At 36.8% G+C, this 27502-nt stretch overlaps 1 protein-coding gene across 1 annotated transcript in view; it reads right to left on the reverse strand.

The window, feature by feature from the left end:
* dtn (transmembrane protein 132C dtn) overlaps window positions 1-27502 on the reverse strand; it is a 261444-nt gene that overhangs the window by 11621 nt on the left and 222321 nt on the right. Inside the window, 3 exon segments of the mRNA XM_067124361.1 lie at window positions 3428-3595; window positions 6201-6344; window positions 16354-16549. Of these exon segments, the coding sequence (XP_066980462.1) occupies window positions 3428-3595; window positions 6201-6344; window positions 16354-16549 (508 nt within the window).

The following is a 27502-nucleotide window of genomic DNA, read 5'->3' on the forward strand; positions in this document are numbered from 1 at the left end:
CGTTTAATATGAATACATTATTTTTATGGTACCAGCATGGGATGTGCTCAGTTCCCCACTTCTTATGGTGTTTGTCTGTGCCTTGCTCTCTTGCGTTTTCTTAATTTCTTCATCATTAGTGATTTACAATTAATGTAATGTCCTTTCCATTGTAAGCTGCTGCTGATGCTCCAACCGTCCAGACCTGTGTCTTCTCTTCTCATCCATCGTTGTTCACGTTGAATTTCAGCTTATCTTCCGCCTTGTGCTGAGTGTCTCTGAAGCATCTCTGATTTCTGAGCTGTAATAACCTGCCTGAAGGACGTTTGATGAAAATCATCCCTTTTCTGTCGGGTAGCATTTTGTGGCTTCAAATTATTCGGATTCGTCTTCAAGTGATGTATAACATACTGAAACATTTGCCTTAGGAAACTGTGTGATCTCTTGCATGCATGTTTTTCGAGCCTTCTATGTGTATGTTAATATAACTTAAAGGTCAGTGAGTAGTTAGATTGCTGCATTGCTATCTGGTCTTACAAGTATTGTACAGGAAATGCTTTCAGTCAGCTTTTAACTCATTTTCTTTGCTCATATCGCCAGTTTTTGGAGCTATTGATTTAGGTGTTTGCTCGAGCTATGGAGTATCTCTCTCTCTCTCTCTCATTATTATTATTATTATTATTATTATTATTATTATTATTATTATTATTATTATTATTATTATTATTATACTGTTCCCCTTTCAAGATACTGGTGTATCACTGTTAACATCCCACTCTTTTTCTAACTAAGTTAGACTCAATAAAGGGCTCGGGGTTACCTGTCTTCTGCACCCCTTGGTAAAAAAAAAAAAGTGTATGTTGCAGCGCTTTCCACTCTGTCACCGTCTGGGAGATTGATTAGTTTAGCTCTTTTACAGCATATGAATTCGATAAGGGTCTTTGTAAATTATGCATGACATGATTTGGTTATTTTAAGGGTATTCTTGAATGCTGGCAGTCGGATTGAATTCCTGGTTTGCAAATGTGCTTTGTATGATTAATTTTTAAAGTGAAGATGCTCTGAGTGATAATTTTTCTGTACCAATAATAATAATAATATAACAATAATCATAATAATAATAATAATAATAATAATAATAATAATAATAATGTTTGTGATTTTGAGTTTTTTACAATTAGTATTAGTATATTACAACAGCATTATGGTGCTCTGTGCCTATTAAACCAAAGGTGAAAGTATTTTTTCTAGTTTTTCATGAGACTAGGACGCTTGAAAGAGGAATGCAACCGTGCAATTAGCCTGAGTGGAGAAAGGTAGGCTTCCGTTGATAATCAGGAGTCTCCCCGAGTAAATTACTTCTGCTTCTAACAAAACAAAAGAAGTTCCACTCCCTCCATTATCATTTTGCTCCATGCACAGGCCGACGGAACCTAGAGGCAAGGCCTAGGCCTTTGGAAAAAGAGAGGTTTAAAAGGGGAGGAGTAAGTTGGGCCATTCGCCTAAGGGAACTATAGATCTGCCTCTTAAAAGTCAATAGTGAGGGTAAAATACAGTTACTCACCCCCAGCCACTCTGATTCACGAGGAAAACCAAACAAAAATAATCCGAAAGGAATATCGGAAAGAATATTTTTTGTGCAAATAGAAATAATTTCAACTTAGTTTCATTTCTTAACATGCAACATCTTTCCTTGGCCCTGTAGTGCAGTGATGGCGCGTTCAGCTCAAAAACTGAGCAACCGGTGTTCGAATCACAAGACAGACGACTAGGAACGATATGTGCGCGTCCGCCCTAAAATCCAGTGTGCGTCTGTCAATCTCAGCATTGAATTATGTACCTAATTCTTAGTTGGTTGATGTGGGTACTAAGGGGGATGGAGGGAAAAAGAGGGAGAAGACGAAGAGAAGAAAAACATCAGCTATATACCATCACAACGGGAGGCACCTCGGCGAGGTATTCCTTGTCCCACCGGCGTGAAACTATTCACAAGAGATTCAGAAGACATTCCTTGTACAACAAACACCGTAATCTATTTATAAATGGGAATTAAGAGAATACGAAGTAAACCATAGTCAAAGAGGGCCTCACAGATATCATAACACGCATCCGTAGTGAGCTGAATTTGTAAATATTCCCATAATCTTCTATGAAACAAATCTTACAGATAAAACTCATTTAACTTAAAGCGAAGCAAATAACGATAACCATTACATGTAACTATGAAGCCCTTTATATTCAAATTAAATAACATGGCGGTGTTGTTCAGACGAGTTCAGGGGACTGAAGAAGTCTGGAATAAAGAGATCGCTTGTCTTATATGTAGTAATTGGATAGCTCGTTATGATTGCTGTTAACATTATAGCTAATAATAAAAGATTCATACGTTTCGTATTACATAATTATTAATATTATAAATGCTGCTTCAAGACGTTGCCTGTATTTCTGTTGCCTGTAACTCCGTTTCACAATCAGTTAATCATTAATTTTCGTTCTTGTCAAAACAAATTTGACTGGAAGTGATGCAATGCGTAATAGAACATTCAGATTTGTGTTTTGCACAATTGTACCGAAGCAGCCTCCAAACGTCACTTGGCTTTACAGTGGGAAATCAAGATTTTTATTATCTGTTATTGTGAAATAATTAACAGTTATTATCACAGATTTTAATTGTACTTATCAAAGACTTATTTCGACGAATCCTAATAAAAGGGAGAAAGCTAGTTTGTGAATAAATATTGTCATTGTAATTTTTACTGTATTCCACAAATAGACGATATTTTTGTTATAAATATTGTCTTTATCTATTCTCTTCTTTTCAAGATCTCTGAAATATAGGTCAAGCAGGGACTCATGACTATCCATGCGACCTGATATCACCAAGAATGAATTTGACCTGTTTTCCCAATTCAGTCTTAATTTCATGGTTAAGTGGTAAACTTTGAACGACAGATAAGTTTAAGTTTGCGAAAGGACCAGACCTTTTGTATTTGAAGGTTTCATTAGTTTTACTTTGAAGTGAAGAAACAGTCGAAAATTGGTAAACGAAAATAAAAAAAAAAAAAAAAAAATCCGGAAATTGGGATATGAAAATTCCGCATTAATAGCCCCCAAATCATTGCAGAGTGGTCCGGGATAAAACGCAGCATGTTAAACTTTGAAAGTGCCAAAACTATTCCTTAGGAATGGATCCAGGTCTGAAAGGCGCGATTCCGAGATATTCCTAACGGGTTCAGATTAATTAAAAAACATTAGGGGTCTCCTCCTTTGGGTATGAGTTTTGGACATACTAGTAGTTTTAACGTGGCGTGTACCTAAGTTTTATTTGTTTTAATACATCTGAATTGATTTTTGGTTGTTTTTTTTTCCACATCCAACTTAGATGAAGGCATTCTATTCCATGTTTTGTCGTCCTTCTTGTGTATAAAAGAATTTCTCATGTTCTTACCTGAGATAACTTGGCGTCTCCCACGTGGACCGTGAGGGGCAGTTCGGGCATCCAAACCGTGAAAGATGCAGCACCTGCTCTCTCTCCGTACCTTGCGATGACTGTCGCGTTGTGGCTCCTGCGGACTTCGGATCCGTCTAAGTAGACAGATGTGCAGGACGTGGAGACCTTAAAGAAAAATAGTCATTTTAATCTCACCTACTATACAAAGGATTAATATATATTATATATATATATATATATATATATATATATATATATATATATATATATAATGTCTTAATATATATTTATATAAAGGTTCATCTAATAAAGGTTCATCAATGCCCTCACTGGCAGAATTTATTATCAGATTACTGTTGAGGGTGAGCATGGTTGTGATATTTTGTATCTTTACCTTCATGGTTAGTATTATGACTTCGATAATGCTGGAAGGTTTTAGTGAAATAAACTATATTGGGAAAATAAAGTACTCTACGTAGCCTTTTAGCAGGAGTGTCAGTCATATCAAACCGGGCTAGGAAAGTTTTGATGAAATATAACGCTTATACAGATAAGTTTACTTAGCATTCAGATACATAAAAGCAGAAACATTCCTGACATTGTACAATTGCAGACACCGTTATTGGATACTCAATTAGTATTGAAAGCAAAATTCAAAAGCAATAGTTTAACGAAGGAGGTTAATTAGGATAGTGTGCTTAATGTAACAACATTCTTAAGTTGTTAATTTCAGCCCAATGCCAACATTTTTTTTTGGCTTGGAAGCCCTCTGGGTTCTATAAGGAATATTTTACCGGCAATTACAATTTTAACAGCACACTTGAAGCTTTTTACACCTTATGAGTTTATGGAAATTTCTTTCGACGTCTTTCATTACTTTTCAGATGTTAGTTTGCACATTGCAGAACCCCATCAGTATGCCTGCTTATAGTCGATCAGTGCTTTGAAGTACTATACATTATTGTTTGTTCTTCGCACGCCAGACTAATTAAGACGGAACAGTAGTCTGCTTTAAAGTTGGCCTTGAAATGCTAGCTGCTATTACTGTGCCAGTTTAATTAGGTCAGTAATGCAGTCTATTATTTGATTTCACTTGGAAATGCTCAAACACCGATGTCGTTCTTGGCGTATTGAGTCAGGCTTTTGGTAAATTTACCTTTTTACATACACACTGCTGTTTCCCTTCAGTAATTATCGTGACAGTAAAGGGAGATTTTGTCCAGAGATACTCAATGTCACAACTGTGTCAGGTCACATTGTTCTTGGTGTGATAGATGAATCTCAGCCTAATTACCTGTGGCATTCTGTTGATTAGCAATACACACACAATTCATACACACATACACACACACACACACACACACACACACACACACACACACATATATATATATATATATATATATATATATATATATATATATATATATATATGTGTGTGTGTGTGTGTGTATATACCACTAATGCGTGTGTCTGTGTATACTTATTTATGAAAGCAGTGTGGGTGTAGAAAACGTATGGAAGATAAAATGTTGAATCTGTTGAGATTCAACAGGGTTAGAAGTTTGTGGTTATGAAGAAGTGGTGTAAAAGTTTATCGTAGGCGGAAGGTTGGATCGGGTTTGTTTAGATGGTTCGGTCATGCGCAAAGAATTGACGTTGAATGGGTGATTGGAAAGGGTTAAAACTCTAGAGTGTTATGAGGAAGGTGGAGAGGAATAGTAGAAAGGATTTGATAAATGGTTTGTGAGGGTTTGTGGGAAGGAAGGGCCTTAATACCAAGGAACCACGGAAACACGTGTCTTAAATGGGTGAATGGCGCAGTGTGTGTGCAAGAGGAAATGCAAGGAAAATATATGTGAGGCTCCTAATTGGAAAGATGAAGAACTGACATTGGATACTTCATGTGTCGCTGATGATCCTCTTGTGTAAGAGTTGTTTTATTGCGCAGAAGGTTCATCTCTGATATATTTTATAAATTATATATATATATATATATATATATATATATATATATATATATATATATATATATGTATATATAATATATAAATATATATATATTGTGATATGTATATATATATATATAAATTTATATATATATATAGAATGTATATGTATATATATATATATATATATATATATATATTTATATATATATATATATATATATATATATATATATATATATATTTATATATATATATATATATATATATATATATATATATATATATACAGAATATGTTGATGTCGAATTCCATATACCTTAAGAAAAACTTACGCGTTTATGGAATTGTTAATGGTAAGGGCATCTAACCTAGCAAGAAATGGAACCTAGGTTTTTGGATTTAGACATAGTAATGTCCCAGATTTTATAAGAATAATGGTTTAAACATTGTTAGCTCTCTCTTAGCAAACATTAAATTATAGCGAATGGGACTGAAACTTTTGTGGGAAAAAAGCAGTAACGATAGTAAGAGTAGAGTGCCTGATATGTCAGAATTAACCGTTTTAGAGTCATGGAGTATAGCTTACCGATAGAGCAATGATTTAAAGGAAGGTTTCTCATTCTGAATGAAAATACAGTTGTACATTTCTGTTCTCGTTAGAATAAAAGAAACTCAGGAAAATTTTATCATGCATTAATCAACACAGAAAATTAAATATGATAAAATATGTAACCATAATTTAGAGACAACGCCGGCATGCGTTATACAAACTGGCGGAGGTTATGATAGTATAAGTCATCCGAAGTTGTCATACTAACCTTAAGTGCAGCTTCATCTGTGCAGTTGCAAGAAGACTGAAGAGTGACGTCTGCTACCTTACCGGCTTGGGATACTATGAGCACTTTCATTGCTCGGGAAACCTGCCTTCCAGTTAGAACAGCCGTGTTAACAACCCACCAACTCTGTTGACAGATAGATTATATCTGTGAGTAAATTACTTACAACATTTCAAAGTAAAGACCATATGCATACAGTATATATACTGTATATTATATATATATATATATATATATATATATATATATATATATATATATATATATATATATATATATATATATATATATATTATATATATATATATATTTATATATATATATATATATATATATATATATATATATATATATATATATATATATATATATAAAAGATATAATAAATTTTGGGCACAAACATCGTGCCAGTTTTTATATTCACAAATATAAAGCCAAAAATATCGTTTAATATCAAGTTCACTATAACTCGGCAATAACACACATCGTAGGGGAATTACAATTTGTTGGTGATTCGTCTCCAGTGGGACTCGAACCGCTGCCTGTTCTAGAAACATTCATGTACAGTGACTTGAGCGAAGTACTTATTATTTGTAATTTCCCTTGGGTCTCATTTATTCCCGAGGTCTAGTGCGTTGGATGTTAAACGTTATTTGTGGATCATATATATATATATATATATATTATATATTATATATATATATATATATATATATATATATATATATATATATATATATAATTTATATATATATATATATATATATATATATATATATATATACATATATATATATATATATATATATATATATATATATATATATATATATATATATATATATATATATGTATATACATATATATATATATATATATATATATATATATATATATATATATATATATATATATATATATATATATAAATTCTCAATCTTCCAGGAGAAAATTCCGAATAAATAATTTAACAATTTTGAGTGTCAGATTTAGGAAGCTTTATGAGATTTCCGTGTGAAACCTTTTTTTTTTTAGCAGCTGAGGGATTCATGTGGAGGTTTGTTTATTTCGTGGAAGCCTGCGTTTACTTGACAAAAAATGTATACCTGATTTTAGCAAATGTTATCCTCACTCTTTAAATAAAATGTTGGTCAACACGTTTTGACTTTGAGGGAAAAAAAAGGAAAGTGGAGTAAAATGAAAAAATCTGCTGCATTTATTGTAAGTGTTCTACCCGCTTCCCAGCTAAATTTAAAGCTTTTTTTTGTTGTGAGAAGATGAAGGCTTCTATTTACAAAGGGAAAACTTAGAGCAAGTGAGCTTCATTTTCTAAAGCAATAAGGAGGTATGCGTCCCCGTAGGCAGGTAGCGCTGTCAGCTCACCTTATACAATGTCTCTGGCCTCTAGCTTCCTACTTTTTAGCCTTTTACTTACCTTCATCCCTGCTTCCTGTCGTCCATCTTGCTGTCCAACCTTTTAAAGCGTCACTTCTTAGTGCAACTTTTTTTTTTTTGTACCCAGATCCCACTTTGGATCCTTTTTCATCATTTCATTTATGTTATAGGTATCATCTTATTGACCAACTACTCCAGTTCATTGAAGCACTGAATGGCAGAGAGTGTTCCAGTGTTACATCGCCCAAATTATCATGCTTATCATTAAGTCTGGATAAACAAATGCCGGCGGAGGCAGCAGCGCAGCTTTCATTAAAAAAAAAAAGTACTATTTTACTTGCAGGTTAGAATTTTGAGTTTGACCCTTCAACTTGTCATCTGGCAAGGAAAGGCTTTGTGTTTTGGAAAGGTCCTCGGTAAAATTCCGCAGCTCATTTCCATACCGTGCTTTTACTTCCACAGATCTTCATTTATCACTAGTCTTCTTTGTCGTAGCTCTTACCCAAGTAGGTCTAGGTCTTCCAACACTTCTTGTGCCCTCAGGAGCCCAGCTGACACTATCACATATTATTTTAATATCCTCCCAGAAGTGGTGCGGAGATATGCCTAAGTCATCTCTGTCTCCTTTCATCATATATATATATATATATATATATATATATATATATATATATATATATATATATATATATATATATATATATATATATATATATATATATATATATAATATATATATATATATATATATATATATATATATATATATATATATATATATATATATATATATATATATATATATATAATGTAGGTAGGTGCCGTTTAATGCCCTTTTCCGAAGCCAGTAATGCTTGGTCATATGAAGGGCTTGATATTGAAGTTACTAGTTTCATGCTCTGGCCTCCCAGTTTCTGTAGCCATGCCTATACGGTGTACACACTCACACACACACATATATATATACACATATGTAATGGCCAAAACCCAAAATCAGCCAAAGTGGGAAGTGGCCGGCCAATGGCCAATGGCCGATTACTTGAAATTAAGAGTGGTATGACCAAGGTCCGATTATATTGAAATTATATATATATATATATATATATATATATATATATATATATATATTATATATATATATATATATATATATATATATATATATATATATATATAATTATATATATATATATATATATATATATATATATATATATATATATATATATATATATACATATACACACACATATATGTTACAGTAAGACTGTGAAACCAGGATTTCACGAGATCCCTGAAATTTTCAGTGAATTTGTGAAATTACCAATTCATTAAGGGGATCAAATGTGTTTCGCCATGTTTAGTACTAGCCCCTCGAGGACAAATGCACTTACGGACATTTGGTCCCCGAGGGGCTAGTACTAAACACATTATACACTGTTAATTTCAAGTAATCGGACATTGGCCACACTACCTCGGCCGATTTCGGGTTTTGACCACTTCCCACTTTGGCCCATTTCAGGTTTTGGCCACTTCCCACTTCGGTCGATTTCAGGTTTTGGCCACTTCCCACTTTGGTCGATTTCAGGTTTTGGCCACTTCCCACTTTGGTCGATTTCAGGCTTTGGCCACTTCCCACTTTAGTCGATTTCAGGTTTTGGCCACTTCCCACTTTGGTTGATTTCAGGTTTTGGCCACTTCCCACCTTGGTCGATTTCAGGTTTTGGCCACTTCCCACTTTGGTTGATTTCAGGTTTTGGCCACTTCCCACTCTGGTCGATTTCAGGTTTTGGCCACTTCCCACTCTGGTCGATTTCAGTTTTTGGCCACTTCCCACTTTGGTCGATTTCAGGCTTTGGCCACTTCCCACTTTGGTCAATTTCAGGTTTTTTGGCCACTTCGCACTTTGGTCGATTTCAGGTTTTGGCCATTTCCCACTTTGGTCGATTTCAGGTTTTGGCCACTTCCCACTTTGGTCGATTTCAGGTTTTGGCCACTTCCCACTTTGGTCGATTTCAGGTTTTGGCCATTTCCCACTTTGGTCGATTTCAGGTTTTGGCCACTTCCACTTTGGCCCATTTCAGGTTTTGGCCACTTCCCACTTTGGTCGATTTCAGGTTTTGGCCACTTCCCACTCTGGTCGATTTCAGGTTTGGCCATTTCCACTTTGGTCGATTTCAGGTTTTGTCCACTTCCCACAGGTTTTGGCCCATTCTTGGGTTTGGCCACTTCCCACTTTGGTCGATTTCAGGTTTGGCCATTTCCCACTACCCATTTGGCCGATTTCGGTTTTGGCCACTTCCCACTTTGGCCCATTTCGGGTTTGGCCACTTCCACTTTGGTCGATTTCAGGTTTTGTCCACTTCCCACGATTTCAGGTTTTGGCCATTTCCCACTTTGGCCCATTCTCAGGTTTTGGCCACTTCCCACTTTGGTCGATTTCAGGTTTTGGCCACTACCCATTTTGGCCGATTTCGATTTCAGGTTTTGGCCATTTCCACTTTTTGGCCCATTTCAGGTTTTGGCCACTTCCCACTTTGGTCGATTTCAGGTTTTGGCCACTTCCACTTTGGACAATTTCAGGTTTACCCACTTCTCACTTTGGTCAGTTTCAGGTTTTGGCCACTTTGGTCGATTCAAGCCACTTCCACTTTGGTCGATTTCAGGTTTTGGCCACTTCCCACTTTGGCCCATTCTAGGTTTTGGCCACTTCCCGCTTTGGTCAATTTCAGGTTTTACCCACTTCCCACTTTGGCCCATTCTAGGTTTTGACCACTTCCCACTTTGGTCGATTTCAGGTTTTACCCACTTCCCACTTTGGCCCATTTCAGGTTTTGGCCACTTCCCACTTTGGTCGATTTCAGGTTTTGGCCACTTCCCACTTTGGCCCATTCTAGGTTTTGGCCACTTCCCGCTTTGGTCGATTTCAGGTTTACCCACTTCCCACTTTGGCCCATTCTAGGTTTTGGCCACTTCCCACTTTGACCCATTTCTAGGGTTTGGCCACTTCGATTTCAGGTTTTGGCCACTTCCCACTTTGGCCCATTCTAGGGTTTGGCCACTTCGATTTCAGGTTTTGGCCACTTTGGTCGATTTCAGGTTTTACCCACTTCCCACTTTGGCCCATTCTAGGTTTTGGCCACTTCCTGCTTTGGTCGATTTCAGGTTTTACCCACTTCCCACTTTGGCCCATTCTAGGTTTTGGCCACTTCCCACTTTGGTCGATTTCAGGTTTTGGCCACTTCCCACTTTGGCCCATTCTAGGTTTTGGCCACTTCCCACTTTGGCCGATTTCAGGTTTTGGCCACTTCCCACTTTGGCCCATTCTAGGTTTTGGCCACTTCCCACTTTGGTCGATTTCAGGTTTTACCCACTTCCCACTTTGGCCCATTCTAGGTTTTGGCCACTTCCCGCTTTGGTCGATTTCAGGTTTTACCCACTTCCCACTTTGCCCCATTCTAGGTTTTGGCCACTTCCCACTTTGGTCGATTTCAGGTTTTACCCACTTGCCATTCTTAGTTTTGGCCCATTGGCCCATTCTAGGTTTTGGCCAGGTTTCAGGTCACTTGGCCCATTCTAGGTTTTGGGCCACTTCCCCACTTTGGTCGATTTCAGGTTTTACCCACTTCCCACTTTGGCCCATTCTAGGTTTTGGCCACTTCCCACGATTTGGTCGATTTCAGGTTTTACCCACTTGCCACAGGTTTTGGCCCATTCTAGGTTGGCCACTTCCCGCTTTGGTCGATTTCAGGTTTTACCCACTTGCCACTTTGGCCCATTCTAGGTTTTGGTCACTTCCCGCTTTGGTCGATTTCAGGTTTTACCCACTTCCCACTTTGGCCCATTCTAGGTTTTGGTCACTTCCCGCTTTGGTCGATTTCAGGTTTTACCCACTTGCCACTTTGGCCCATTCTAGGTTTTGGCCACTTCCCGCTTTGGTCGATTTCAGGTTTTACCCACTTCCCACTTTGGCCCATTCTAGGTTTTGGCCATTTCCACTTTAGTCGATTCAGGTTTTACCCACTTCCCACTTTGGCCCATTCTAGGTTTTGGCCACTTCCCACGATTTGGTTTTTCGATTTGGCCCATTCTAGGTTTTGGCCACTTCCCACTTTGGCCCATTCTAGGTTTTGGCCACTTCCCACTTTGGTCGATTTCAGGTTTTACCCACTTCCCACCCATTCTAGGTTTTGGCCCATTCTACTTTGGGATTTTTTACCCACTTCCCACTTTGGCCCATTCTGGTCGATTCTAGGTTTTTCAGGTTTTGGCCACTTCCCGCTTTGGTCGATTTCAGGTTTTGGCCACTTCCGCTTGGTCGATTTCAGGTTTACCCACTTCCCACTTTGGCCCATTCTAGGTTTTGGCCACTTCCCACTTTGGTCGATTTCAGGTTTTGGCCACTTCCCTCTTTGGTCGATTTCAGGTTTTGGCCACTTCCCGCTTTGGTCGATTTCAGGTTTTACCCACTTCCCACTTTGGCCCATTCTAGGTTTTGGCCACTTCCCACTTTGGTCGATTTCAGGTTTTGGCCACTTCCCGCTTTGGTCGATTTCAGGTTTTGGCCACTTCCCGCTTTGGTCGATTTCAGGTTTTACCCACTTCCCACTTTGGCCCATTCTAGGTTTTGGCCACTTCCCACTTTAGTCGATTTCAGTTTTTGGCCACTTCCCACTTTGGCCCATTCTAGGTTTTGGCCACTTCCCACTTTGGCCGATTTCAGGTTTTGGCCACTTCCCACTTTGGCCCATTCTAGGTTTTGGCCACTTCCCACTTTGGTCGATTTCAGGTTTTGTCCACTTCCCACTTTGGCCCATTCTAGGTTTTGGCCACTTCCTGCTTTGGTTGATTTCAGGTTTTGGCCACTTCCCACTTTGGTCGATTTCAGGTTTTGGCCACTTCCCACTTTGGCCCATTCTAGGTTTTGGCCACTTCCCGCTCTGGTCGATTTCAGGTTTTGGCTACTTCCCACTTTGGCCCATTCTAGGTTTTGACCACTTCCCACTTTGGCCGATTTCGGGTTTTGGCTGTAGCATGTACTGTATATATATATATATATATATATATATATATATATATATATATATATATATATATATTATATATTATATTATATATATATATTATATATATGTATATATTTATATTATATATATATATATATATATATATATATATATATATATATATATATATATATATATATATATATATATATATATATATATATATATATATATATATATATATATATATATATATATATATATATATATATATATATATATATATATATATATATATATATATATATATATATATATATATATATATTCCAGCTTAAGTAGATGATCATTATTACTTCATAAATATAGCACATTAATATTCTTATGTAGTTCTATTCCCATTAATAGGCTGTTTATCCATTGGAAGAAACTCTTAATATAAATGCACGAGAAGATATACATGGTTTCAAATTTTTGTGTACTTTTCGTAACTGAACTGTATTACTGTACTTGCGTGTGGTATTTTACTGACAGCTAGTTGGATGTAGTTCTTCCTTTACATGCATGTTGTTGTTACGTACATTATATCTACATTTTCACTCAGTAAAAGATGTTACATACGTTGATGAGAGAGAGAGAGAGAGAGAGAGGCTCTGACGTCGGGGATATATGGTATATAAGTAAATCTCTAGCCAAAATATTTCAGTTTTGCTGTATACAATGTCACTGTTTAAGTTTTTATGAAGTTTATGTTTGATCCAGTAATCCTAAACCTTTAAACGTGGGTGACTTTTTATTTTTCAACTTTAGTTAATCTGTTAACAGTTATAGGCAATTTACTTGTTAGTAAATAATATAGAGCATAAAAAGAAACAGTTTACATATTTAAATGGTTCCAATAAGTTTTGAAAAGTTCTCTTAAACATTTTCTCGGGATTTAACCTTCTTATTTTAAGATTATCATAATTTGTACCTTAAGCATTTAGAAAAATATATGTTGAATAAATTCAGTATTTGATGAAGAAGTAACATAATGAAAGATTTAATGGGTCTCAGAGGCATTTTCATAATTTTTTAGGGAATAAGTGGGTGGAGGTATTCTCTAAATTTGCCTGGACAGACTGCTGCAATATTCATTACTTATCATAGTGGCAGATCTAATTATGTAAGGAGGTCATCTAAGATTGAATTGCAGAATTCAAATAAATATTGTATGTTAGAGGTTAATCTCAAGGGAAGCATTTTTAAGAAGAGGAAGAAAAATCTTTTGTATATAAAAGTCTTTGTTAAATTGGTAGCATGAGCAAGAATGAATTTGGAATAAGACAATTATGAAAAAGGAGAAAAGGCCTAAGTAAAGACAACAATATCTTACTATTAAAAAAAATTGTCCGGTTTTGAGATACGTCATTTTCAAATGCTGCCAGTGAAGCTCTTTAGATATGAACGATTATATATAAATAATAAAAGTCATGAAAGAGGTCCCAGAAGGCATGGGAAGGAAACTGATGTTTAGTTAAGACCACAATGAGAAGCATACGAGTGACCCGAGGAAAGACCCGCAGGATAGAGAGCTTTGGTGAAAAGGGAGAAAGGCTGCGAAAAGACCCAACCCATGTACAGAACCATTATAGAACTTGAAAGGATGAGAGATGAGCATTAAGACGGGACGCTGCTGGGTATCAACTTTCTGGATTCTCTCCAAGATCCTCTGAACAGCTTATAAAAAAAATTCTTGTAAATTCTTCAGAGAATGTAACTAAATGAGCAATTGGTAAGATATGGCCGTACGGTATGATTTCATGAGGCGGGGGAGCGATGTATATGGAAGACGAGCATTGCGCAAGACTTAGCCTTTTGGAAGACGAGCGAAAGGTCTAAATGCATAAAGTTTTAGTTATGGCCTTTCTTGTGAGAAGACTAGCGTGATTGATATCTCGGCATCCTTTTTCCAGTATAGATCGAAAGGTAAAGGAAAGACATCACTGAAAATATCACGCAGGCGTGAGCGTATTTACAGCTCTCAAGATCCATAACAACTCGAACCTTCAAGGAGAACGATAAAGAGTTAGAAATGAATGAAAGAAGTATATAAGGAAATCACAGACTCACAATAAGAAAAAGAGAACGCCATGAAATGCGCACACACTTCGTCTGTTCAAGGAAATGAAAACCATGTAGACTGGAAAAAAATGATACGTATTCTAGAAGATGAATGCCAGGGACGGCGGGTTTGAAACCATGAATGCTGGAATCGGGAAAAATATATGAGTCAAAGAAGGACTCTGCGTGAGTGTGCCATCCGACTAGGAGGGAGGAGAAGAGGAAGGCGGAAATAGAGGAGTTTTGGCTGCAGACCAAAATGTACCTCGAGCTGGTGATGAAGTCTGGCCTGTATATTTTTCATAGCTTAGAATTTTATAGGCATGCAAAATTTCGTTGGAGGATGATTACTTGCGTCTAAGAAGACAACAAAAATAAAGCTAGAAAGAGAATATAAAGACGCTTGAGCGAATAGAATTAAAAGACTGTTCAGTGGCCAACACCCAAAAGAACATGACTTATGAGAGGAAATTTTTAAAAAATGTAATGATGTTAGAAATATGATGTGATCACGGTACTGGGGAAGCGATGTTCACAGTGGAAGAAACACTGCATAAGACAGAATTTGAAAACAAGGTGTCCTCATAGGTCCCAGTGCTTGGCTTTGTGGCCTAAATTTAGGAGAGTCTACAGTATATTCCAATTGGAAAACAAGGCGTCCGATGGGATATTTATGAGAAAGAGAAAGCAGTTTATTTGTAAAGGGGCAGAAATCATGTGCAGGAAATATTTGTTATGATTTTTGCGAGTGATACAGCAAGTTTTATGAGCAATGCGAAGGAGTTAGAGGAGGTTTTCAATTTCTTTTTTATTTGCCCGGTTTCTGAATACAGATAGAAGCGATTTTTCTTGGACATTCCATTCACGAATCTGACTCATGCCAGTTGGAGAGATACGGTGAGATGAATGGAGAAAATAGAACGATAAGGAAAGCCTGAGGCGATGACTTCTGAAGTCGTTTGATTTCACCAATTATAACTTTGTGTAGACTCTCCTAAATGGTTACGTGCAATTCATGAGATTTTATTCTAACTTCATACGAATCGTTATGTTAGGAAAACATTTCGTATATATTTAAAAAATTTCTAATAAACTAAATGAATAGCCTAACGTTTACAAGAAGGCTAAATTGTAAATAATTCTCAACGTTTACCTATTTTCTAGCTTTTTTTTCGAGGGGGAACAGTTAACCAAACAAGTAAAAAATGCGCAGAAGTTTCTTCGGCGCAATTGAGTTTTCTGCACAGCGTATAATGCTGTATGAAACTCTAAGCCACGGCCCATGAAACTCTCAGCCGTGACCTATGAAACTTTCAGCCATGGCCAGGTGGTGGCCAGTGTTGTTGGCATCCATAGCGGTGCCAGACGCACGATTATGGCTAACTTTAACCTTAAATAAAATAAAAACTACTGAGGCTAGAGGGTTGCAATTTGGTATGTTTAATGATTGGAGGGTGGATATCAAATACCAATTTGTAGCCCTCTAGCCTCAGTAGTTTTAAGACCTGAGGGCGGACAGGAAAAGTGCGGACGGACAGACAAATAGCCATCTCAGTAGTTTTCTTTTACAGAAGACTAAAAGTAATAGCTTGATTACCTTGCCTCAGTCTTCAGTGCGCTGTGATTCTTACCTTAGCAATGGGGAGAACAGCTTGAATGTCGTCCTTTAGAATAAGTAAACGCGTTGACATCCTTCTTGCGTCAGTACTGGAAAATGTTTCCCTGTGGTGGGCATCCATAATGTACCGCAGAGACCAAGTAATCCTAGCCTCCCCTGCGTGAGCGTCCTCGGGGACTTCCAGGACCCAGGATAGGACTTCGTGCAACCTGCAAAAACAAAATTTCACTCTTTTTAACTCCCAGATGCATAAAGGATTACAGACGCTGTTGTAACAGTTGCAAAACACAAGAGGGCTCACATTTACAGAAAACAATGTTTGCCAATGTACTTGTTGTTATCCATAACGTTTAGTTTTGTCAATAAGCCAGTATTGACTGGTGCTTGATATGGTACCAGTAGTAAAATCTCATTCAGTAATAGTAATGATTATAGCAACTATAGATACAGTGATCACACCAATAATATAATAATAATAATAATAAATCCTCCTCTCGTTGACGGAAGTATCGGTGTTGTGGAACCGTTGCCACTGGATACAAGAAGGAACATCAGTTCAGCTTGTTGATGTATTTCCTCTCTCTCTCTCTCTCTCTCTCTCTCTCTCTCTCTCTCTCTCTCTCTCTCTCTCTGTGTACACTACGGGGAAACTAGGAAAAGGATTCATGAGTATTTTCTCGGTAATCATTATCATTATTAGGAAAAATGTTATGAAGTTCCCAGATGTTTCCATCAAGGCTATTTGGAAGATATAGCGCCAGGTAGTATTACCATAATTTTTGTAAATCATATTGTCATTATTAGTAGTAATACATTATGATGATGTTAACAATAATAGTCCAGCTGCAGAAATCGCTACATGCATGTATCCATATATTGTTTTCCGTGCGTAACACTGGTTCCACACCGGAAACATCTCTTGATGGCTGCGCTTGCGCTGTGCGATATTTTGCTTTGAACAGTCTGTGCAATGTTAGTTTTCATGCTAAGGGTCATTTTAAAGCCTAGTGACTGTAATATAGTGAAGTATGTTCAAGAAAGCAGAATTAAATGGTCAAAATGATGCCTAGAAGTTAATGAAAAACAAAAGTATGTATAAATTACCATAAGAAGTGTGGAAGACTATGAAGGACAATCCCGTTCATTAAGAATAAGAATAAAGTAAGACCCTTTTCTTGAGGGTATTTTTAACACCGTATCAAGATTTACACTCAAGATTTTTACATTACGGCAGTTTTTTGTTTTAGCCTCATAAAAGTATTATCCAAAAATAAAATATTAGAGATACTATGATTTTTCCAGTGATGTATAGTTTATTGTTATTTTTGCCAGCCAGTGCGCAGTAAATTATATTACTAAAATTTTTTCAGAGCATATTAGGAATTAGTTTAATTCCTTGCGGGCCCGAGACGAAGGCATCTTAACTTTTACCTAAGTTTTCACCTGCAATTTATTAACAAGTTGGGAGCACTGAACTTAACCAGTAACCCCCGTAGGGGGAGAGTGCCGTCAGTGCACCTCACGCGGTGCACTGTAGGCGTTTCTTATGGTTCTCTGCAGCGTCCCTTCGGCCCCTAGCTGCAACTCCTTTCATTCCTTTTACTGTACCTCGTTAATAGTCTCTTCCATCTTTCTTTCCACCTTTTCCTAGCAATTGTTTCATAGCGCAACTGTGAGGTTTTCCTCCTGTTACACCTTTCAGACCTTTTACTGTCGATTTCCCTTTCAGCGCTGAGTTGCCTCATAGGTCCCAGTACATGGCCTTTGGTCTAAATTTTATATTCCATTCCTTAACCGGTACATACACAGTGTGCTTCGTAACATGTAGGTAGAATGCAACTGCAGTATTACCGAAAATTAGATGTTAGTTAATGGACGGGTACAATCCTAGGCGGAGCTGTCTCCAGAGAAACTCAGAGCACTGAGCGCTTCCTCTCTCATCCATTATCTACAGCATGTGCAGAAAACTTTCAGACTGTTATCCCCTTAGCACGCCGACACAGAGATGTCATCAGTCACTCCCTCCTCAGGTATTGTGCCATACAGAACCTCGCTTCTTATACACGAAAGCCCTACGCTTCCAGCGCCTCTCTCAAGCCTTCCCCAAGGGCCACTCAGATCACTGATTCACCTTTTCATTCTGCTAAACTTTTTTCCACATCATCCGTCTTTACATTTGTCGCACTTGTTATCTGTTCGTGCTGATACCACGTGGAGAAAATTCTTCATGATAGCTTCTATTTTTTTTTCATTAATTTCTTGTATAATTTATATTTTCATTTCTTGTATAATTTATATTCTCGCGTTATTTTCAAATTATTTTGAAAATTTAAAGCGAAGATAATGAAAGGTAATTACGGACTGAATGGCTGTTTGGCTTCTATGGATGAACTTGAAAAACACCATTCTTTCTGTCGAAGGTAAATAATGTAAATGTTGTTCGTTTTTCATGCCCTCCAGACACCGTCTGGAGGCGTTCAGTAATTGATCAGTTCATCCGTGCGTCTGTTGTTCGCGTCTGGCCAACCCTCTGTATGTCTAGCTGTCTGATAAGGTTAGAGGTGATGGGTATTAAAACATTTTATTCGGTGAATCAAAGGGTCAAGGTCATACTTAGAGGTCAAAAGTCAAATAGGGACGAAAGGAATGGCATTCTGAACTGGAAGGTGAACGATAACGTTCAGCCATAGTTGATTTGGGAAAATAAAATGGAAATTGAAGTAGCATAAACATGAAAGATGAAAGTGGACTAGATATGTCTTTGCTTAGGTGACTTACAAGTATGAATATCTTTGGTATCTGAATCCCAAATCTTGCACTTACAGTAGTTCATGTCTACAGTTTTGAAGTTCTCGTACGTCTTTGTTCTTTTGTAATTGATATGTATCTTCAATGACTGATGGATAGACATTGGTGAATCTGTGCAAATATCTCTGTGTTTGTGCTAGTGAGTGCCAAGCGGGTACATTTAGATAGAAAATTAACGCGTGCACACATATACACGTTAAATATATATATATATATATATATATATATATATATATATATTATATATATATATATTATATATATATATATATATTATATATATATATATATATATATATATATATATATGCAAGCGCTCTCAGGAAAGGTGAAAGGAAAATTTGAAGACATCGCCCTTTCGTCTATTTTTCAAGACAGGTTACTGTGATCGTGTCTTCAAAAATAGACGAAAGCTCCGTGTCTCCGACTTTTTCCTTTCATCTTTCAATGAGAGCTTTTATAAGTTTATATACCACGGGACCATTGTTGTTTTGGATGAATTAAATACATATATATATATATATATAGTATATATATATATATATATATATATATATATATATATATATATATATATATATATATATATATATATATATATACATACACATACACACACACACACACAAAATACATAGGATAGCATATAGAGCAGTTGGGGAGCTGAGTGGCAGTGCTGGCAAGCGTAATGATATACTATTCAGGGATATGGAAGATAATTTATTGACCAAAAATGTTGAAATCAGAAATAGATGGAAAAAGCACTTTGAGACAGTTCTTAATAGATCAGTCCCCCAGAAGTGGATATGCCGCCTGCTCAGGAAGATTTAGATATTGATGAAGGTGAAATCAGGCTGGGAGAAGTAGTTAAGGCGATAAAACAAAGAATTGTAAGGCACCAGGAGAGGATGATTTATTCGTGAACATGTTTAAAGTGGAGGAGGATAGATTAGTATTTGTCTTGAAGATATTATTCAATGAGATATGGGTGACAGGGATAATACCATCAGGTTGGAAAAATGGTGTGATCATTAAAGTTCCAAAGAGAGGAAATCTAAGTAGGTGTGGTAATCGGCGGGGAATCACTTTGTCATCTGTAGCCATGAAAATTTTCAGTAGGGTATTGTTGAATAGGTTGGAGCCAGTGTTTGATGGAATTCTGAGGGATGAACAGGCCGGTTTTAGAAAGGGGCGGGGTGCAGTGATCAGATGTTCATAGTTAGGCATTTAATGCAGCAAGCTAATGAAATGAAAACTCCGTTAAGTCTTTGTTTTGTTGATTTTGAAAAGGCCTTTGACAGCATTTCGAGACGGACTATGAGAAAAATCATGAGGCATTATGGAATACCGGAAAAGTTTGTGAGGGTTATTATGAACATGCATGAGGGCACATCTTGTAAAGTGATGGTTGATTGAGTGATCCATTTGAAGGTAAGTTTGGTGTGATTCAGGGCGGCATTCTGTCTCCTCTGTTGTTTGTATTGGTCGTAGATTACGGTATGAGAAGGTTTTAAAAGAGAAACGGATGCGGTTATATTGTACTCTGGGCAGAAAATGGGAAACTTCTTAACTTAGGTTATACTGATGATATAGTTTTGATCTGCATGGGACCCGAAAAGATGCAGAGAGTGTTGGATTGTCTAGTGAGTGAAGGTCGAAAGGTTGACTAGGTTATTGATAAGGGAGAAACTGAAATCATGAATATGAATATTGGAAATGCTCAGGGCTATCTAATAGAAGGCATGGTTGTCAAGCAGGTGGATAAGTTTCAGTATTTAGGTACTTATTTAGATAAAGATGGTTCTCTGAGCAGAAAATCTACGGAAAGATTAAAAAAGGCTCATCATGCAATGGGAATGCGTAAAAATATTTGGAATAATAGCAATTTTTATGTGCATACAAAAATCAAAATTTATAAAGTAATGGTTAGGATTATTGTGATTTAAGGGCACGAGTCATGGTACAGTACAGTGACTTCGGATAATAAATTCTTAGCATTTGAAAATAAGGCGCTCAGAAGAATATTAGGAATTAATTGGAGGGACAGGATATCAAGTAGCAGAATTGGAGAAGTAATGGTTGTGCAGCCGGTCGATGAGTATGTTAGATTCTCACGCTGGTAGTGGCTAGTCCCTGTGTATAGAAGACAGGGAATAGTGTGAGATACACCAGGGTGGGTTGCCCTTGGTGGAAGAGATGTAAGTAGGCCAAAGGAGACGTGGTTGAGGACAATGAGTTGGGAAGCAGGAGAAGAGTGTTGTGGAGGTCTTGAGGAGTTAGCCAGGACAGAATGTGGTGGCGTGAGTTCATCGAGGCCTTATGCATCCCTGTGGGTGCTACAGGAATGATATATATATATATATATATATATATATATATATATATATATATATATATATATATATATAAAGTTAAAAATTTGCTTAATTTCCGGTTCATCATACGTTGGGAATAATTTACACCCAAGGGCAATTATAATGGGAAAGGTATTCGTCACCGGCAGGATTCGAACCGTTGCCTGATTTAGAATCGGCCAACGTTTCGAATTCTGCCGGTGACGAAGCACTTATAATTCCCCTTGGGTGAAGTTATTCTCGATTTATAGTGAATTGGATATTGAGCGATTTTATTATATATATATATATATATATATATATATATATATATATATATATATATATATATATATATATATATATATATTCAACATTCTTCTGTTTCCCTAAGTTGACCACAGAAAAAGCATTAGCCTAATTGTCACTGCCGCATTGGTTTTTTATTGCTGAATCTTGATGAACTTCCTGTGCAAAAAAAGCTTCCTCAGCATTAGCTGCTTCATACGCCGACACAAAAGGCGCATCAGCTGTGCTCTGAATCCCGTACACATGCAATTCCATTTATCCATACCTAGCATGCTCTCTGGCGCTTAATTAATGGATATCAATCCTCGTTTTTTCCCAGTATTTTTCGTTCTGTCTATCCAACCCTTTCCTGACTTCTTTTTCCTCTTTCATTACCCTTCTGAACGATGCACTCATTTTTTCCTCATAATGAAACCATCTCAAAATACTCGTGATTCATCTTTTCACGTAGGCTAATCTTTATACCTTTCTTTTATGTATCTCCACATTTCTTAGCTCATTAATTCTTTTTACCCCACATATAGCATGCAGACTATTGATTTCAAGAACTCCTACATATTTTTTTCCACACATTCAACATCCCGTTTCACATCCATAAAGGAGAACTGGCTCAACAGTTCATTCATGCATTTATACTGTGGCTTCTGTAGACAAGTCAAATCTCCTCCCAGTCATGTGCACGTATACTGCTGCTTTTCTTCTCTTATTCTGTGTCTGACCTCTTTTCTCATCATAACATCTGTTATATTCATATCTCAATCTATACCAATTAACCGCTTCTGTTTATCCACCAATCATAGTAGCACTCATGCTCGATATTCCTGGTTGCTGCTTGCCATCTTTTTCTTACTAGTGCCCACATTTACTCTCATGTTTATCATGCAGATGTTTTCGCACTTTTTCCCAGTACCTTCAGTTTCTCTCCACTATCCCAAATTATTACTGTATCATCTTCGGCCATCAACCATTTCAGTCTTCTCTCATGACTTCATTCCTTATTCCACAACTTTGCACTTATAATTCTTTCTCGTACGGTTCTTTCTCTTACGTCTCGCTTCACTCAATCCATCAAGATGTTAAAAAGCAATGGAGACTTAACACATACTTGTTTAAGACCCACTTTTACGCCAATCCAGTGACGTATGTCTACATATTCTAACAAGCACTTTCATAAAGCTTAGTCTCAGCATCCACTACAATAGCCCCTGTATTAATTCTGTTGTAACTTTTTTTAGGCTATTGTATTCACGTATTCGTTTTTCCCTTAACTTTCAAACTTTTCATCTAACTCTTTCATTTATATGATACTTGTTCCACGCAGGCTGTTTCTTGGCTAAACCCAATGTTCTTACCTATCAGTCGTTCTCTCATGTGCTTTATTTTCTCGGCAAATTCATGCCATACCCCTTCTCTGGTGTATATCCTCCATGACTCATATAGCCATCTCTGTCACCTTTATCTTAGAAGAACAGAACAACTATTCCTCTACCCCTTTCCTTTGGAACGTTTCCTTCATATAGACGCATTTAGCAAATCCTGGTCAGCCTGTCAGGCACCATATCACTGCATCTCACCTGTAATCTGAAAAACTTCTGGTGTAGCTCGTAGATGCCCACATAAAGTCCTAACCAGCTACTCCAACAAGTATTCTCATTCAGTTCTACTTGTTTTGTATTTTCCACACAACAAATTTCAAATTGCCCACTCCATTGCTCTAGGACTGCCTTCAATTCAGACGGCATCTCTGCATTTTCATCCTATGTCGAGTAATTTATTTATTTCAGCATGTCTAATACACACATTATATATATATATTTATATTTTATATAAAAATATATATATATATATATATATATATATATATATATATATATATATATGCATGTATATAAAATCTGCTGTTGGTCTTTTGATCCTGCTAAGAGCTTTGTGGTCCCCCTTCCTACACTAGCTGACAACCCGGCGCTACCCGGGAAAACTCTGAATGACAACTGATAAACTCTCTCTCTCCAACCATCCCTGTCTCTGTCTCTCTGTCTTCTCCTAACACCTGTTCTACTCTCTTTCTTCTCCCTAACACCCCTTCCACTCTCTCTTTTTTCTCCCTAACACCCCTTCTACTCTCTCTCTCTCTCTCGCTTCCTTTCCTTCTTTCTTTCTCTCACTCTCTGCCTCTCTCCCTTTCTCTAAGCCCCACAGTGTTCTTTTCGAGATACTAAGTTACATGTTTACCAAATTTGGTTGAAATTCCTCAGTGCATTTCAAAGTGTATGTGGAACATATGCAAACATACATACATGCATCCAATTTTATATATATATATATATATATATATATATATATATATATATATATATATATATATATATATAAGATTGAAAGGAAGGTGTAAAAATGTAGCTGTACCCATAAGCAAGGCAAGTGAGTGATAAGCAGAAAGTGAGAAGAGCACTCAAGGAGAAAATTAATGAAATTTGGTGGAAGGTTAAAATCTAGGAGTTGGAAGGAGTAGAAGTAAAACAGTAGATTTTAAAATTCCATAATTTGGTCTATCTCAGATGTGTAGATTATGTATAGGTATATGGGAGGACGAATGAAATAGTCGAGGGGAAAATGAGAGATAAAAATAAGTGATAAAAATAGAAAGGGAAAGGTGAGCAGTAACTTTAGGGAGAATAAGTAGTTCTTTAGGGAGGTAAATGTAGAAATGGATCTCAGAATGAAAGATGCTGTTTAAAGTGAATGAATTCCTGGGTCCGTAGAGTGGGTATTTTGAAATATGATGAATGTGGAAGGTAGAAGAGATGCCGAAATGAATGACACAAGCATGAAGTGGATTCTTGAAATTTTGAGAGCGTGGAAGTGACTGCTGAGGACGTTAGAAGGGTAATTAAAGAAGTGGAAGTATGGAAAGACTCCAGGACTTGATGTAATTAGGCCTACAGGTGAGGAGATGTTGCTGAATAGTGTCGATGATGTGATTTAGTTACTGACTAGGGTTTGTCAGATACCTAGACGAGGGAGAGGTTCTTAAGAAATGGATGACCCATTGTATAAAGGTAAAGGTAATAAAGGCAACTGTAGGAATTACGGGGCCATAATATTACTTAGTAATACCAGCGAAGGTATGTGGTATGATTTTGATTAAGGAAGTAGGATAGATGGCAGCAGGGAGAAGAAAAGTGTACGATTAGACAAGATTGTGTGTAGGTCAAGTGTTTGTTACGAAACAGTTGAAAAGTAAGGAGAAAAGCTGTATGGGCAAACATGAGCCTAGCAAAAGTTCGTAATGAATGCTATGTATAGACGTTGTTCAGAATGTATGGCATATAGGATAAATTGATGAGAGAGATTGTATGTTGGAAAATATACAGTAGATGGGAGAGTGACTGGTTTGGTGTAAATGAACTTCAGAGAAAAGCGTGTGTCGTGTCTCCATGGCTGTTTCATATTTCAGTGGATGGAATGGCTCAGGAATTCAGAGGAGCAGTAGATGTGGAGGTTTAAAGTGATGAGATAAGGAACTTGGTAATGAATGGAATGTGAAATGGTTGATGTTTCCAGATCATACATTACTGATTGATGAGAGGGAAGAGAAACTAGTGAAAAGGTTGAAAGTTTTCGCAAGAGGAGAAAGTTGAGAGTAAATATGAGAAATAGTGAGATGAGAATAATCTCGTTATCTGGGTTGAAAGACAGTAGCTGGTAAAACTTTGAGACAAATTATGCCTCACTCATCCTTTAGAATATTTGGTGTGTAGGGCTTACCATCATAGTTTTCGAGTTATAATGGCATAATTCATTTGATTTTATGGGCAAATTGTACTTCTTCGAGTCCTTTACTATGGAGTCTCCAGAACCTTTCAGAAATTTATAACTTACTGTAAATAGGTTATGATTATTTCACGCAGCAACAATGCAAAATCTATCGTGCGAATTATGAAATATAGGTGGCCGTAGAAATACAGTAAGACTACGGGGATTTGTTTACAAAATTAAATATATGGATATTTACCAAAAACTCGTGATCATCGTCTTCTCGTGCCGCTAATTCAGTTTTCGGTCATAACTATAAAGCATACACTCTTTCCTCTTAGAAGGGTATTGGATGTTAACCTTCCAGTTGTCATCTAATGCTTTTGGGATTAAGTTGCTGGCCCCATCAATTTCCCTATACTGGCTGCATCCCACTCCAGTTGATTAACCACCGGGTACATAATTCACTGCTTAAGTCAACCCGGGCATTATGGATGTTTCAGGAAGCTGGCCTATAAGACCTTACAAGAATGTAACAGGGTAATAGGAAAGGAATAAACATCTTTTGTGCATCTGAAATTCTTCATGAAAGGATAAAAAACATTACTGCCAATAGAGTAAAGTTGTATAATGTTTTAACAGATATTTCTGATTTAAAAATACAACTGTGTTTCACGGAAAGATAAAACGAATTAACCAGCTGATGGCAAAACTGAATCTTTTAATCACTCGCATTTCGAAAATAAGTTGTAGCATGTGATTACGACCGAATGAGAAGATTTAGCATGTGGTTAAGAATGAATGGAAAGTTTTATCTCGTGATTACGAGTGAATGAAAGCTTATATCGGCTGATTATGAACTATGGTTGAAAAAGGGATAAAGTTTTCTAGAAACAAATAACCTCTACATAGACTTTATTTGATTTTATTTTTTACAAAGAATAAACCTCGGTGAAAAGAAAGGAGAGGAGGTGGGAGTTGCCAGTGTCCCAAGAGACCACTTTATCTACATCAGACGAAGGTGTGAGATTTATTACTGATTAAGGATCCCCAGAATTGATGGATGTATTGATTAAAGGAAGAATTAGATATTTGTGAAAGCAGTGACCACCGGAAAAGTTTCTTAAATGAAAATTATGATACGCAGTATAGGAACATTATGTTCCTTCGAGAGTAGAGGTATGTGAAAGTTTTTCTTCATAACTAATGCATCAATCTGTGCTACTATTGTTTATGAAGTTGGTTGTTGTTAAGGTCTTTGAAATATATATGTATATATATAATATATATTTATATAGATAGATAGATACAGATATGAGGCTAACGAAATATGGGCTATGGGTAATGAGTTGAAAGTCGTTCATATGGAGTATGTAAAATGCAAAAATGTGGTTGCACAGCTAGCAGGGTATGCCTGCAGGTGTAGGTGCACAGGAGAAGTAAACAAATGAAGTGCATAGCATGTTGAAGCGGGAGGTTTGGTCAAAGGAAGAGTTAAGTTCTTTGAAGAAGTTCAGTGCAGCACAGGAGAGAGGACAAAGTAAGTGAAGAAAAGATGTAAATTAATTTGAATTTACGTGCGCACATCTGCGTGATGCGTAACAGAATAGGTTAACGTAAATATGTAAATGCTTGTGGAGAATGGAAAGTCACTGGGTGTTCATGGGGTTATAAGATGCTGCAGCATAGTAGTGAAGATCAGTGTCTAGCTGTCCATTGGTTGTTATGGATGCTTGAATAGGGAAAAGATTCCAAAGAACTAACTGAAAGGAAGAGTTGTCCCTTTTCCTCGAGAAAGGTGACAGTGGTCGTGCGTTTTTAGAAGTATTTTTGTTTTTAAATTTGCATTTTAGGTCAAGGACCCACTTCATGATTAGACTTTTTTCGCCCAAACTAGGCAATTATGGAGGATACAGATGTTTTCTGTATTAGCATCTGCTTTGCTAATAACAGTGC

Source organism: Macrobrachium rosenbergii, chromosome 22, assembly GCF_040412425.1.
Source record: "Macrobrachium rosenbergii isolate ZJJX-2024 chromosome 22, ASM4041242v1, whole genome shotgun sequence".
Taxonomy (NCBI): Eukaryota; Metazoa; Arthropoda; class Malacostraca; order Decapoda; family Palaemonidae; genus Macrobrachium; species Macrobrachium rosenbergii.